Raw genomic sequence first — 16,576 nt, forward strand, 5'->3', positions numbered from 1 at the left:
TCAAAATACTACGTCTGAACGCATAGCTTACGGGCCCTCTCCACATGTCTATAACATAAACAAGCTTTACAAAAAGGGCCATATCCCTGCAACTGTTGACATTTTCAGCACTGTTTTTGCAAGTTTGAGAATAGTTCAAGTGCTCTGACCAATCTTCATCGCCTATCAGAATGATCTGTGACCACAAGCTCAGTCTCTGAGAAGTCTCACTGAATTATGCAGGCAACTTTCCTGCTTTACAATCAGCCGTTTGGATATGGCTTAAACTGGAATTCAGTCGAGGGATTATGTAACTCAGCTTTTCTGTTCTGCCAGCCTAACCCCCGACCCATTTTAATGCCATCCGAACACAGTGCAAAAGATGACGTGAGTCATTAGCAGCCTGGCACAACATGAGCAATTAGGCTGAAAGACAGGTATGACACACGAAGACAGATATCTCACTAAAAAGAAACACTAACTGATAGATTTCAGTTTGAATTTTAAAGACAAAGCATTAAGGATGAAAGGAAACTATTAGAGTTATATGGATAGAGTGTGATGGAATTAAGAAAGGATAATACAGCCTGACTATAAACGTACCTCTTTCAGCAGAGACCAACTGAACTCCAGCCTAAGGAAGACGGTGGAATCGCCAGTGAGGAGTTTTTAAATCAAATGTATCATAAAAAGTGCCCTGTGGGGAAAAGCTCCGTTCTCAGCAGCAAATTGCCTAGATGACCTCAACAATTTTGTCAAACGGCAATGAATTCATGAGGCAAGAGGAGTTTATGGGAGAAGTGTCACTGCGGCTTGTTTGTTTGCACGAGGCAAATCCCAACCGGAGTAGCTGCTGTCACCATGAAAGCACAGCACATTAGCCCAAAGATGCAACACAACCAGTTTTTCCAGTATGTCTGATTCTGCCATCTCTCCAAACGCTCTTATTTCTTTATATTGAAGAGTGATCTTCACAAGAACAGAGCAGTCCTGGGAGCAAGAGTGTTATTGCACACGTGTGCAATATGATAACATACCCGCTACTGCCCACGTAACACTAAGTACAACTGAGGAGAACACATTCCAGTGACAATGTTAATCTAATCTCTGTCTGATCAGAGTAGCTGAGAAGTTTTAAAATGGCATAAATTAAGCATAAGCATAAATTAACAGGTACATCTGCTGGAACCTCAGTGCCTAGACAGGAAAATAAGTAATGGATGCTGGGAAAGGAAGAAGTTGTCATTTTAGCACTTCTGCTGGATTAATAGAAGACAGAAGCACAAAGAATAAGGAAGAAAGCAGAAGAGGATCCTGCAGGAAGGATGAACACGGGATGATGGAAGGGGTTTCTCTTTCTGGCCACGTTACCTGCTGCTAGCCCACATTTCTGTATCTACTTCACTTCTTTGTGGTAAGAAGCTTCTAAGAAAAATTGTGCCCAGCACTGAGTTCTTCCTCAAGCCTTCTCCATGCTAACGTCATGGCTAGCAGCATGAGCAAGAACAGCCCATGGCTCCCAGGCCAGTCTAAGGTCAGCTGAGCTGGAATATCTCACATCAGATCCAGTTTCGGAAGGCTGTCATTGGGTTTATCAATCCCAGCGGGGTGAGGTACGCTTTCTGCAAGGGTATGATTCAGAAACAGGCAGCAGCAGGTCATAAACAACAGCTTCTCATGAAAACTAATATTATTCATGTTTTCCATGGGTGAGATATAGGAGCTGCAAGGATGAAATGCATTTGAGCACATGGGGCTGGCACGCAGGCCCGCTGCTGTGCCTAGGTTGGCTTCCTTTCTGATTCTGTGCACTTTAAATTTCATGTTGACCATTGCCTTACTAGCACAGCATTAGCAGCTCCTTACAGAATCCATATGGACTTTCCCTAACTGCTCCTAAGTCACCGTGCAACCACAGGGCAATCAGTTTAACTTTATCAGCAGCCCTCCCTGCTGGACTCTGCATTTACTCCTTGGTGTAGATACTGCTGGGACACAGAGAGGGTCAGAGATGGCTTAACAGAATACAGGGATGTAGCAGCAATTCAGAAATCCGTCAGGAGGAGACCGAGCTGCGTGTGATATCACCAAGTGCCTTCAGTGGCAGGTGCTTAAGCAGCAAGTACTACAGCAAGGGTTAAAACTGCCTTTTACTGCATGTTGTAGATGTGGAATGTTAAATAATGAGCAAGCAGCACAAGAGGGAGATGGGGAAGAAAAACAGGGGGTGAAATGACACAATATTCCTCCACCCTTCAAAAAAATCTCTTCTCAGTGCTGGCTCTCAGCCCAGAGGTTTGCGCCCGGAGAATATGATATCAGCAAAGCAATGCAACAGCAGAAGCAAACCTTGAAGTGTAATGTCAACTCCTCCTTGTAAATCTTACCTAATCCTCAATATTTTACATGAGCAAAAAAGAAAAAAAAAAGGGCATAAAAAAGAAACCAGGAGAAGCAAAGCATAGTTTAGCTCTACAAAGCCATGCAAGCTCTAGAAACAGCCATGTGTGTTAGATAAAAGGCGAAGCTGTTCGGTGGCGCACACTGAGCAAGTCACAGTGACAGCTCCCTTGGCTTTCTCATTCAAGCCCAAGGTTCAGAGATGTGTGACTGGGAGCTTTGAAAAGGGACATGGGGAGCAATCAGTTACTCGTAACTTGCAGGAGTTCGCAGGAATTTTTAATCCGTGGTCTGCCAAGCTTTCCCAGAAGAAAACATACGGAGTCATCATGCATCTTGCTGCCCCATATGACATTGGAACTATATAGATACCAAGTAATACATAGAATATTTATTTACTGCATTTCCTCATCTTGTGGATTAACTGTATTTACAGGAGGTTATGTAGTTACAGACTATGCCTTGCCCCCTCACACACCTCAGGCTCACTAACACTGCTGTCCCACACCTTTAATTCGTTTTATTTTATTTAGGATAAAGCATCAATCACATCTTCACAACTCTGTTTTTCCTCTTTTTTTGGGGGGGATAAGTTATTCCCTGTAATTCTGCCCCAAGAAAAGAGAAAGCAAAGGGATTCTGTCCTTCTGTCATGCATTCCTATTCAGGACACTGACAATAAACAAGAGCTCCAAGAAGGATTCTTTAGGATCTAAACATCCTTCTTCCTTCCCCTTCCTCCCCCTCCATCAAGGAACTCCTGCGCAAGCAGAAGGGGAATAACCTTAGGCCTTGTCTGACCTCGAAGAAATAAGGTCCAGAGGAAATAAAGCACCACTTACCTTGCTCCCCTCTCCAGCTGGGCCCTGGCAGAACCACAGCTGACCCCAAAGACTCCCAGGAGCGACGTGTTGCCCATCAGCCATGGGCCGGGGGCTGCTGCGACTCCAGGGACACGCTCAGCCGTCGCCGGCACTGGGAGACACCAGCCCATGCCCCAGCCCTAAAGAACACGGCAGGGACGCTGCTAACAGCATTTTATTGTCGGGGCCTTTCTCTCTGCTCAGCAAGGAGGGCGAAGAAGCGCGTGGCCACGCGGCCGTTACGCCGGGTGCCCTGCTGAACTGCCCTGCGGTGAGCAGGGCCAAAGGCAGCGGCACCTCCGCGCTGGATGAGCCACAGGACCTTGAACGGGGCCACGTCCAGCACCAGGATGCAGCCTTCAAGACCCAAGTGCTCGATGTCTTCCCAAGCATCTCTCCCGCTTCACCCGTCCTCCGTGCAGCTCAAAGCTACCCCAGCTCCTGTCCCAGTCACTCCACGCACATCTGGACGCCCTCCATCCTTTGCTGAAGCACCTCCTGCTCTCCCGGGCAGACCTTATCCTAGGTTCTCCAGCTCGGGGCAGCGGAGCTTCCCGAGACACGCAGGAGCACAGAGCGCTCTGCCCCGCGCTGCACAGGAGGCCCCCGGCTTCTCCACCCTCGCTTTGCACACAAGGAAGCTGCAGCAGGCACCTTGCGCCTGCAAACGGGGGCAAAAGGGGGACTAAAACCTACATGTTCTTACTTCTAACCCAAGCCTTTGACCGCTGAGCAGACCATGCTCTTTCCCCTCAAGTTTCCCCCTTTTTGTTTGGGCTTCTTCCAAATGAAGGCGACAATACGAGAAAGTGGGCCACAAGGACAGCCTTACAGTAACCTCTGGCTTGGCCAACACTTGCTGCACATCTGGCCCCACTCCACGTACCCATCACCAACTCCACGCGCTTCATCCGCCTGCCCGTGTTTGCACTTGGGCCACAAAAATTGCTCTGGATGTGGAACTTACCAACAAGGCGCCAGCCCTAAAGCAAACACTGCACTATGGGGAGAGGAGAAAAAAAAAGGGCATTTGTTTAAAACACTTGTTCTGGGTATATTTTATCTCACGGAAGTGCCACAATGATGCAAATGAATGGCTCCAGCTTTCCATTTTATGTAATGCTGTTCAACAGAGGACTGGTTTCTTGAGGAGTTTTGGGCAAAACAAAAAACGCTTTTTGTTTAGGGTCACGCCTGGGTGTCCAGACATACTTGAAACATCCATAAAACACAGTGGGCCAAATTTGGAAGATCTAAAATGATTAAATATCAGCAGAGATGATGAGTTCTTCAGGGCTGTGTCTTTTAGGATTTGACTTAGACAGTGAATGGAGTAGGGCCTCCCCAAGGACCTAAAGGTGACCTAAAAGTCACCTTTGCACTGATGACCAACAAGAGGCCGCTATAAACCACTCTAATTCTCTTCAAATTCTCTTCAAATTCTACTTAAACAGCAGAACTGACTGTCTTCAGGACTATTCTATCTATCTTATTGCTTTTTGCCAAAACAGATACAAAAGAGATACAAAAGAGTAGGATGAGGCCAAAAAAATAAAGAGACCAACAACACATGGCATTTGACTGAATTATTCTCCATTCTGTTCTTTCTTTAAATGAAGTATATGTCATACTCTTACCCACACAATCCATGGCATTTTCATTAATATCCCAGCTACTGCCCACCTCAATGCATCTCTGGCAGTCTTTAACTACAGGTGTGGAGCCTGGGATAAGACAAGTGTATCAAACTGGAACTGAGGCCTGTGGTGAACAACTTCCCAGTTAGAGGGGTAAAGACTGTCTTAATCTCAAGCTAATTTTCTGACTTCTTTTTCAGGGGTCATGCCCACAGTTGGTTGCCAGCAAATCAACGTAGCAAAATTTATATGCAGCTTTAATTTCCCTAATGTCAATTTCTGGGACATTGTAAGTAGACATTTTTAATATACGCAATAAAGTACACCTTTTAACACACAGAGAAACCCGTGATTCCTGCCCTTGTCCAGGACTGTGATGCAAACCCCTCAACTTCCACACGGCTGACCTGAGCAGCCTCGATGATGCTGGAAATAGGCAGCCCTCTGGAATGCAGGCTGAGAGCAACATACTGCTCCTTGGAGTGTCAAGCAAAGGGAATATTTTTAAACATTCTGCCTGTTTACCGCCTTGGTGGCACGTATTGAAATGCAAATGCAATCAGAAAGGGAAAGTGACTCCATGTGGCTCTTCAGGGTGCAATCCCACTGAGTGCAACGTAGCCGGCACAGATCGGATACAGCATCGTGGTGCAGCATGCGGCAGCTCCAGGTGCTTCCCATGCTTTACTCCCATTGCTCTGTTCAACGCAGCAAGCCCTGGGTAAGAGGTCTGCAGGATTCAAAAATGCCCTGGCTTTATATCAGGTATCTTTTTTTACACCTGAGCACCTCTTAACAGCAGCTGTAGGTCTGAAATTGCTTGCACTGGCTTAAGCCTGTTCTCAAGGCTGCGTTTACCAGTAGCCTTACTTCCAGAAAAGCACTTGCTCCAGTCAGCCCTGCCTCTCCCACCAAAGAAGAGGTTTTCCTAGTGTGCAGAGGGCCATAACAGAAAAGAAACCCCACTCTTCCTTAAAAATAATTACACAAGCCTCACAACTGCTGACCCATCACTGCTCATAGCAAATTGACTTAATAACGTCTTTGTCATTTCTATTGAAGAAAACTCCAGCATCAGAAGGATGATTATGTGGAATAAAAAGCCCAAAGCATATCCAGTGACAGACATAACGCTAAAACTCAGTGCAGCCTCAGGTCACTCCGAATTTTATTTTGATGCTCCTGCTTTCCCCCAAAGTGGGGAATCTTTCTCCATCTCTTCTACATCCCAGTCCTGAAGAATTCCATGCAATTCCTTTAAAGGCTGTCCCACAAGGATTATAAAGGGACACCAACCAGAGAAGTCCAGAGCTTATTCTCAACTATCAGAAAAACAGGAATCAGGTTCTCTTGCTCTACTCCCACTTCCCTTTTCCCACACTGGCTTTATCCCATCTGCAGAACCATCCATGGAAAGGACGAGACACATAAACCTGCCCCCTTTCAGCAGCTCAGACGTGTTTGCAATCAACACTTTCACCTGCAATTGTGTTCAGTCATAGAAGAAGGTGGGTCCTGGGGTTAAGTAACAGGGGTCAGAAGACCTGGATTCTATTCCTGTCTTTATTACCAGTTTCCTGCGCAAACTTCGGCAAGCCCCTCAGCACCCCTGTGCTTCCATACCCTGCACGCTCCAGAACCTTTAATTCTGGGAGTTGTGAAAGATGCAGTGAGACCAGCTCCAGGACATGGGTAACTCCAGCCTGGTTAAAACACATGACCTGCATTATGGAGAATGAAACAGAGGACAACACAACCATTTTGCGCAGGTCCCACCTGTAAAGCTCAGGTCCCTACACTGAGCCTGGAGCAGGTACAGCCCCAGGCACCGCTGAGACGTCTCTGCACACTGGGCCTTATGCAACATCACCTGACATCCCTGAGCAGATCCGTACTTCCAAACAGTGCCAACAACAGCACTGAGCATAATTAAATTTACAGGAAGAGTCGCGAGACAGACAGCCCTGTAATCAAAGGCATAAACAAACCTGCCAGCTAACAGTGACTCTCGCAGGCAGACATACCAATTTCTGGGAGATACAAGGGAGACGGCTTCTGTGTCTTACTTTTGACAACCAGCGTGTCAAAATATTTGCCCCAGATAGGTAGGTGATGGAGTGTATAAAATTATGGCCGGTTACATTTCAGGTTCACAGTTACCTCAAGCTGTGCCAGTAGCCATGTGCTATGTCCAAGCACACTTTGGCTGGCCTGGTAATGTAAGATGTGGCCCTACCACACAGGCCATCTCATCACGCTGATTTCTAAGTGTCGGACATCAATAACGAGCTCTGCCTCATAATCCAGGATCCAGGACATCTTCTCATACACTGGAATAATGCTGTGTCTTGTTTCCCCAGCATTTTCTGCTGAAGAGATGCGAGAGCATTTTGCAGACAAGTTCCTCTTACACGAGTCACAATGCCATATGTTCTCTGCAAGGAATTGGAATGTTGTCTTCAAGGAGACTGCTGAAGTAAGCGAGATTTGGAGAACCATGTCCCAACACTCCCGCCCATCACTTTCTACACTGACACAAATACCTTTGCTCGGAAGACCCAGTTCTGCAAGGCCCAACTCCTCTCCCTGTCATGTGTCAGTCCACAATGTGTTCCCAGCAACACCGACATAAACCTCAAACATCTCCCTGGATCCAGCAGAGTTTTACTGGCAAACGAGATGAGAATCTGGCCTGGCAGACGTGTCGTTCAGAGGGTGTTTCTGGGCTGCAGCTGCTGCGGACAGCTACGCACTTTCCAGATGTTCCCTGCGCTATTCCCTCTCCCCCCTTCCCATCCTCCCATAACCCAGCAACAATTGCATTGTCTTGTATGGACTAAGGAAGTGAAGGAAGGGGAGGGACTTCCAGGAATTTTTAATACATAGATTTTTCACCTTAATGTTATTTCATTTTTATACACACACACACATAGACAGCAATACACATATAAAGGGCATACGTAAAGATATGGAAATGAAGAATGCTGAGGGCTCCTTCTACCCTTCTATTTCACATTTTTAAGCAATGTCACTGCAGCACAGCAAGGGTAATTGCTGTTTCACAGTTATCTGTCCTTGCTTGACTCCACTGGCATTTTGAAAAGCTCTCTCTAATAAGGGCTTCTCATTAGCCTGTAAAGCCCAGGACCCCAGAGACTGCATTTAATTCAACCATGACCTCCCTTCTGGGCATTTCCTGGCAAATAATGACCAGATGGAAGAGCTAAAGACTGCCAAACATTCACTGCAAGGAAGTGCCAAAACAAGGGTCTTTATTGCTGATAAAAGCCATGGAAACACAGGAATGCAAAACAAAGTTACTACCTCTCATCTCCCCCTCCACACACACACACATCTGCTTCATTAAGGCCGTGATTGCTGCTGCTACAGAGTCACAGGCACCAACCTTCACCTTGCCATTAAGCACTGGCACAGCAGCAAATGACAAAAATAATTTCACTCCCCGTGTTAAATGATTATGTTTATGCCTCTATTGCTACCAGTCATTACTTCCATTCACTTGCCTCATTTGCAAGTTCTTCACACTACGCTCGCATTTTCTATGCTCAACACCACGCTTGGACGTAGGAGGTAGGTCTGATGAACAACAACTCTCAGCATAGGCACCAGCTGTGCCAAAATGCAGGATGTTGTTATCTCCTTCCAGAGGAAACCAGGGGGCAAGTCTCATTCTCCACCGAGATCTCGTCCCAGTTGGGGTTTTGCAGAGCAGCGAGACGGAGCCTCCTCTGCTCTTGAGCACCACACACGTTCACTCGGATCCATCAGAGGTTACACAAATCAACAGCACGGCCAGGTCTGTGCAGCTGGAGCAGGACGGACACCCTCACCACAGCTGCATTTACACCAGCTGAGTGCTCTAAAGGTAATGGGCAATTCTAGTGTGCAAATGACAGCTTATTTCTGCATGGGAAAGGGAATATCCAGGACCAGGAGAGGCTCCACTGTGCTGCAGGACAGCACTCGTACCAGCAGTCACACCTGGACTCCTAATGGCTACGCTGCAATTATTACATTAAAGAAATCATACCCCTCACAGTCATAATTATACTGGCACAAAATATATGTGCAGACTGGACCTTAAATCAATTTATAGAATCTACACCAGGGATTGCTCTAGTTTAATTACATGTCCATTTAAATCAATTTGTTTAAATCAAGACTGAAGACCTGCAACCGCTTTGCGTATGGGCCGTATCCCCGTCGCATGCACACACACTGGCCTTGGAAATTAAGCCTCTGCCTTGGACAGCTGACTCATATAATATGAACAATAAGTTAAAAAATAGTAGGGTACATGCTTCTACTTTTGTCGTTTGCAGAAACCAGAACAATTCTTAGCAACTCCGGATAATGCTGCGGCAAACTGATATCAACAGCTCAGGGTGTTGTTGCATCACGCTGGCCAGTGGAAAATACCAGTTTGGGCTGTCTGCTTTTCATACCGAAGCAGAGGGCACGCTCTGTTTTGCATCTTACAGAGTTTTCACCCTCCCTGTACTAGTGGCCGTATGTGGCCATCAGTGTCCAGATGCAGACAGCAAATCTTCTCGATCAGTTACATGGTGCTCCAGAATCAACTTCAAGCATGAGAGGGCTTCTAAAAGAAAGAGACATAAGAAACAACAGCAGGAAGCTTGAAAATCTTGGATTTTTATTTGCCCAGTATAATTTCTTCTCCTATATTTACTCATATATTCTTTTTTAATTCATCTATTATTTAGTATTCTTCCCAAACTTGAAATAGCAGGGACAGGACACGTGTCCTTCACTTGCAGAGTTCTCACTTACCATCCTTATTTCTACCCCTGAGTGCGCAGCAGTAAACAGCCCCAAACCCAGCAACACAAAGAAAACCCCTAAGGAAGAACTTCTGAAGAGGAATCAGGCAACCCAGCATCGCAGCAAGCGAGACAGTGACCACAGCAAGTCAGAACACAGGCAGAAAGCTATGCAACAAGAAAGTTCATAAAGAAAGCCCTATTTTCCCACTGTTTTCCCATTGGCAGAGCCAAATCAGTTAGAGATGCAAAATTTTCCTCTGTGAGTTAACTAATTACAACAATACCTTGCCTAGATACAGCTCTGCTAATATAAACACATGTTTTATGAGGGCTTACTTCCATCCTCTTAGGGAACACAGCTAAGATACCCACTGTTTCACTTGTGTAACAGCATGAAACTGTTGCCCCATCTGCACAACACGCGGGTGTTCTGTGCATGGGCATGAGCAGCGTGAGATGCTCTCCGAGCCATGCCGATAACAGAAACACAAAGGCAAGAGCACAGGCACGTTTACAGAGCCATGCTGTTGGAGGTGCATGTTTACACCAGGGAAGCACAGCTCCAGCAGTGCGGCCTGCTTTGGTGGTGAGGGATGGCTTTACTAGTCCCAGCTTTTCCCAAATTTCCATTTCTTTTTTGTCAGCAATGCCTAAGGCCATGCCCGAAAGAGCCACTTAGCTCTTTAAGCCAAGACCTCGCAGCATTGCTAATGCTGGTGCACTGCAAACCTCTGTGATGGGCACAGCCCTAGTGAGCTTGCATCAGCAGAGCTTTGCCAGTACCACCCATGGTGGAGAAAACGTCTCACGCTGTTACTCACATCAGTAAGACCTGAATAGTGCAAGAATGGTGCAGAAAGTGCTGAGGCACAAAAAGACGCCTTAAACTTCTGCTTGCATGAAGATCTTATTTTAAGAAGAGTCCCTTTGGCCCATCGGCACCTATGGTAGCACCTGTGGGTGCACACAGAGCAAAGTCCTGTCCTACCAGTCTCCCACTCGGTTACACCAGACTGGTGCAACCGGGCCTGGTGTTCTGGCACCTCAGACAGCCTTTCATACCAGGCTAAGGCCATGGGAAGCTGCTGCCAGTAGGGCAGACTATGCAAAGGGCAAAAAGCAAAAACCTCTAAGTCTCCAGGCGGCCCCTAAGCCTCCCAAAGCTCTGTCACAGGCACCCAAACCCAAGCGTTTTAACTGAGCTGCTGCTGCATGTGTGCATCACATCTGCTAGGAGCGTTCTCAGACAACCACGTTCAACACAACTGGTTGTTCCGTGGTCTAGGCAAAAGCAGGTACTTGATCACAACATAAGTTGAGTGGCAGACTAGGCAAAATCTGGTCCATACCAGGCATTCAACCAACAAGACCACTGCAACAACTGACCTGGCACCTATTTTCATCAAATACAGGCAGAATCAGGCAGCAGGAAAACTAAGTGCCTTTGATTTGAGGGCCAGCCCCACTGTTGGGAGGACTTTCTAGTGCAAAAAAAAACAGAAACCATATTGCAAGCTTTTCCAGCTCTGCTGATTTAAGATAGACAGCATTTCACCTCACTTGCTGTTTTGTAAAAAGACTGGCCATAACTCACATACCTTACATTTAATATGCTGCAAAGTCATCCACCTTCCGAGCACAAGTGCTTGTTGTGCTGTCACTGCTGTTAGGACATATTTAAGCTCAATATTGCAGGACAACTATTACATTGCTATTAATAATAAATGGTCATGATCATGTTTTACCTTAGCAGAACAATTTATCCCAGAGGATCCTAAACTACTTTACAAACTCTGGCCCAAATTCTAGCCCCTGTTACAACCCTGTAGCCATTTAATGGTTTCCACAGGTGCAAGAAAAGGTACATATTAATTATAGATTATATCAGATACATGAACCACTTCTCTGCAGCTCCCTCCCACTTTAGAGCAGATCCCCAAAGTGCTTTACCTTATAAACATCTTCCACACAGCAGGCCTGTACCGCAAGTCTATGTGATGCCAGGGCTTCCTGGTAAGATGTGGGAAGCAAGGCTCTCAGCAATAAAGTTCTTTGGGCGCCTCCCTAAATAAAGATGTTCTCTCAGGACCACAATCAAGTGTGGAAGAAGCACCAGTCAGCAAAGAAATGTACGTGTTCCTTAGGAGAAACAAACTCTGAAGAGCTGGGCAAGTCATATTCTGTCTGCATAACGCTTCAAGCAGAAAGGACTCTAATCATGTGCTACCTCAGTATAAACTTTAAAGAATACACTACGTAGACATGGTTGTGTCTCCATGTACTGTGTGTGTCTGTGTGTACTGTGAATATTTAGTGCATGCTCAAGGCACCTATACCACCTATTAATTCAGAGAGCAAGTAAAAATACTGCAAATAGAGCTGAAGGCAACATCTCCAGAGACAAGTTCCAAAAACATCTGGCACTTGGTTTTGCTCAAAAGCAAAATATTTGCTTCCCAGAAACGTTTATGGACTTCGTTATTTATGGACTTCATGGACAAGCTCCCTTTAGTTGCTTGACTAAAGCACCAACAGATTCAGAAACATGGAAGCAACTGCAACCTTCCCTTCCACTTAGAGATGAAATATTATCAAGGTTTTCTCAGCATCACCTGCACCTTCACGTTATGCGGCAGCTACTTGATCACACAGGGCAAAAATTTCAGTCAGCATCTGAGGAATGCCATATTTAATTGAACTGAGAAACAATACAGTGCAAATGAACATGTTGACAGCTGTGAACTAGGTAGAGCTTCGCATTGTGCTGTCTGCACTAGTAATTCCTGCGATGCTGAAGACAAGCAAGAATTCAGGGAACGTACTTGGTCTCTGCAAGCAAGCGTGTCTCTTGCTCCGGACAAGGCTTGGGATAGTTTCTTTGCTGATGTGCGTGGTCAGTGCAAAAGCAGGCCACTTCTAGCAAGTATACCAAGCTCTCCAGCTCGCTGGAGAGAAGACACTCGTCTTACCATTTCTATGCTCACCCAAATACTTTGCCACTGATTTTTCCCGACCCACAAGCGGCAAAGGAGTTGGGACATTAGCTTTGCACTAGCCAAGCAGCCGGCACGGCAGCCACAACTCTCACAGCAATAAACAGGGACTCCGAAGCAAGCTGGGTAGGCCAGAGGTGGGAAACAGAAAGGGATGATTAGCCCAATATGGGAAATGCAGATAGGGAGTTTGATTCCTTCCACACAGAAAGGGAGGCCACCCCTGCACTTCACAGGTATCTCCAATCAGCCCTGGGGCTCATTCCTGCTTTTGGAACCTGCCCAAGCCAACCTGGCTTCAAACTCTCCCTCGAACTTGCTCTGCCCCAGATGTTTCCCCAAGATGAGCTTAGCTCATAAGAACTGTTGTCCTGAGTCTGACACCTCTCACGAGCGCGTTTCTAACAGACACATGGGACAGATGCTTAGAGGAAAAGGCAACGGGGCAAGTTTAAACCTTTGTTTCTCACTTTTTGTCCCTCCCAGCTTCCAGGAAGCTACAGTTTGGGGACTTCCCAAGCTGAAGATGCTGTTCACACATCTGTGTTTTAAGAGCTGTCAATGGGCCACCGTGCAAAAAAAAAAAAAAAAAAAGTTTACAAAAGCAATACATCTACGCTTTGGACACACTAGTTAAAACAACGCAACTGATTTTTTTCCCATTGCAGTGCCTGAGTTAAACACAGCTGCAAGGACACCTGCTTCACCCCATCTCTGTGTCCACAGGCTGCACGAGAAACGGGCCAGGATGCGAGAAGTGCTGCAAATTCTGTGTGTAAACACAGCTCCCCGCGGGAGGTGGAAATACTGCCAACAGCTTCCTTATGCTTTTACTCTTTAAGAATGAAGTAATTCCAAACTAAGCAAAATATTTGGGGAGAAAAAAAAAAAAACACAGGTAAGAAAGTTTGGTCCTGACTCTTCTCAGGTCAGATATACCTCTCTTGATACAGAAACAAGACTAGAGTTTACTAACTAATGAATGACTTATCTCTCTCTCAACCTTTCCTGCTGCAATGCAGCACATCACCATTTTTACTCTCCCTGAAGACTCATTTTATTAGTAAAACCTCTCGTATCACTGTCCATGTCCTACCACTAGATGCCATACAGCGCTTCTTATATGAAACCTAAAAAAAAAAAAAAAAAAAAAAAAAAAAAAAAAAAAAAAAAAAAAAAAAAAAAAAAAAAAAAAAAAAAAAAAGTTAAGACCCATATCCCTTCCTTATCACAGAAACGGATGATTTTCCAGTTTGTGCTTTCTTCAGCCTACACATTGCCAGGGCTTACCAGGGGATTTTGAAATCCCCACTTAATGAATGCGATTACACTCCCCGCCTCGAAACAGAAAATCTTGGGGCTGAAACAAAATAATCACTCCCTGGCACAGCAGGCCCCAGGCCACGGGGCACGGGAAGGACTGTGAGGAGGTGACAGCCCTGAGATGTCCGTCTCAAAAGCCTGGGAGCTGCTGCTCTAGTGACTCGTCTGTGTTTGTGCACGTGCACAAGAATTGACATTTTTATAGATCCAATGCATGAACTCCAGAAAATCAAACAGTAAAATTTTAACTCTGAAAAAAATTGGGGGAAGAGTTGTTTACAGTCCAAAAGTTATTCACATAAATAATGATCTTTTAAATGATATCCTATGAAATAACCATCATATATTGCATGTTATGACTTGTCATATGTTCAATCCCTAGTTAATAATCATTCTATGAGTTTTCTTACATGTTTTACTAAAACTGCAACACATGAATATTGCCATGTTGGGAAATGAGAAGAAAACAAATTAAGTAGGAGTAAAAGAAAACTGAGAATGGTACAGCATCAATCAGGATTTGGAGAACATCTTTTCTTTTTAGTCTATTGCTAGCAAATTGCATCAGCAAGTCAGGAGTAACGTATTCAAGATATATATATATATTTATCAGTATTAGCATCTTTCATAAATTCAGTAGAGGATCGAGAAATAGTTTTTTTTTTCCCTTATCTGCAAATATTCAGAGAAGCAAATCATATTCCTTGAAGGGCTTTGAAAACGACACCAATTTTCTTCTCTTTCTTATCTCAGCAGTTTTGTTCTTGCAAGAGACGCCTCAAGTCTGCCCGAAACATGAAGGGATTCTACCCCCAAGGGCAGGAGAGAGCTTGCAAGGGCAGCATCTGCAGGGAAGGGTGGCGTATGAAACAGAAATAACTAGATCCCGAAAGTCTGCACAACTTTCACAACTGTCACCACGCACATTCCTTTGGGCCTACGTGAAACCCAATAACCTGGATACTGTCTTTTAATGCTCCGATAAACTATATTTTGGGGGATACAGATTTTCACATTACAAATCTACTGATGCACCATTTTGGCAAGGGAGGCAACCTTGCAGCCTAAATGTTGTACCTTGACAAGAAGTCAAAAGCATACCCAAGAAACAGGCAGGGTGTCTTAACTGGAGGACAAACACCTCCAGACAGAGGCATTAACACTGGGCATGGCTTCCAGACAGGCGCCTACATTGCAGCCAGGTCATGAATGCAGAACTTCAGGGGCTCCCCAAGCAAAGGTTCCCCATTGAAAGGCAGGGAACACGAAGCGGCCGTGACGCCAGCAGCGTGGGAACAGTGACCAAATGTGCCCAGGGGACGTGACAAGGCGCCGCGCGCATCCCCAGGCGGCCACGGCCGCCGCCATGTGGCCCCCTGCCTTGGGCATTTTCCCGTTTAAGATTCCCATTTAAGATCCAACTTGCACTCATGCAAACCTGGAGGGTGCTCCTACGAAAATCCAGCATAAATCAAAGGCTAGATATATGCCCACAGCAGTGACAGTGGACTACGGCCCTCTTTTTCCCCACATTAAAAGCACATTTATACCTACCTCTGCCTACTTTTTCAGTGCTGTCCTTCGTGCGTGATGCCAATTAAGCCTCTCGTGTGAAATATTTCCTCTTTTGTCACCATTTCCTGCCCCTGGCTCTGCTTTGCACCTGGCGACCCTGCGTGCCAGCGCTCCAGCTGCAGTGGGAAGGCACCCAGGGAAGATCCCAGCCTCCATCCGAGACTCTCAGGTGAGTAATTCCCTGCGTTAAGCATCAGGGAACCACGAGGGAACCGCTGGGCAAATGCACTCGCTCGGGATTATTTTCTCCCTTTTTCCATTTTTAAACATGAGGCTGGTGAGAGCCGTCCCCTGGGCCCGGGTTTGGGCTACGCGTCAGGCCTGATCCTGGCGGGAGCATCCCAGAGAAGCCGTGGCGGGACAGGAGTGGGGCCAGGAGAGCGGGGCGGCACATGGGCGGCTGCGGCAGCGCCGTTCAGCTCCACACCGGGACAAACACCGCGCCAGGGGGTGCGGAATAAATAATAATAAAAAAAGGGGAAAGAAGGAGCAAGGTGGGTGGGGGGGACAAACGTGAGGCGGGGAGGGCGACGGGTACAAGGGGGCCGCAGGCACCCAACCCTCAGCCTGCGACAGCTCCGGCAGCCCGAGCCCTTCCTCCAAATCAATGACAAAAATAAATAAATAGAACGGCCAAGGAAAGGGTCCCCCACGGGGAAGGGGAGCGCGGCGAGCGGCTCACCGAGGGTCTTGACGGCGACCTGGCGCGTGAGCGGCGGCGGCAGGTTGATGCAGACCAGGTCCACGTCGTGGTGCAGCAGCACCTCGTCGATGCGGCTCGTGTGGAAGGGCACGCTCATCTCCTTGGCGAGCTCCTCCGCCTCCTCGGCCGTGCGGCCCCACAGCGCCTTCACGGCGAAGCCCTCGGCCTTCAGCAGCGGCACGATCACGCGCGCCGTGAGCCCCGTGCCGAACACCCCCACGCCGGGCAGCATGGCGCCGGCGGCGGCCCCGCTGCCTCCCGCCCGCCCTGCCCGCCTCCCTCAGCGCCCGCGGGCGGC

General features: G+C 46.8%; 1 protein-coding gene across 2 annotated transcripts in view; it reads right to left on the reverse strand.

Annotated features, from left to right (window-relative positions):
- Nucleotides 1–16,510, reverse strand: part of GFOD1 (glucose-fructose oxidoreductase domain containing 1) — a 54,584-nt gene extending 38,074 nt beyond the window's left edge. The window contains exon 1 of one of the 2 annotated variants that reach the window (XM_026047044.1): nucleotides 16,258–16,510. In XM_026047044.1, coding sequence (XP_025902829.1) covers nucleotides 16,258–16,510 — 253 coding nt within the window. Of the gene's footprint in view, nucleotides 1–15,554; nucleotides 15,570–16,257 lie in introns of those variants that run through there. The other variant, XM_026047045.1, reaches the window with a different exon arrangement.
- Between the last annotated feature and the right edge of the window lie 66 nt (nucleotides 16,511–16,576).

The sequence above is a fragment of the Nothoprocta perdicaria genome, unplaced genomic scaffold (genome assembly GCF_003342845.1).
Source record: "Nothoprocta perdicaria isolate Ctin4 unplaced genomic scaffold, notPer1 scaffold_47, whole genome shotgun sequence".
Taxonomy (NCBI): Eukaryota; Metazoa; Chordata; class Aves; order Tinamiformes; family Tinamidae; genus Nothoprocta; species Nothoprocta perdicaria.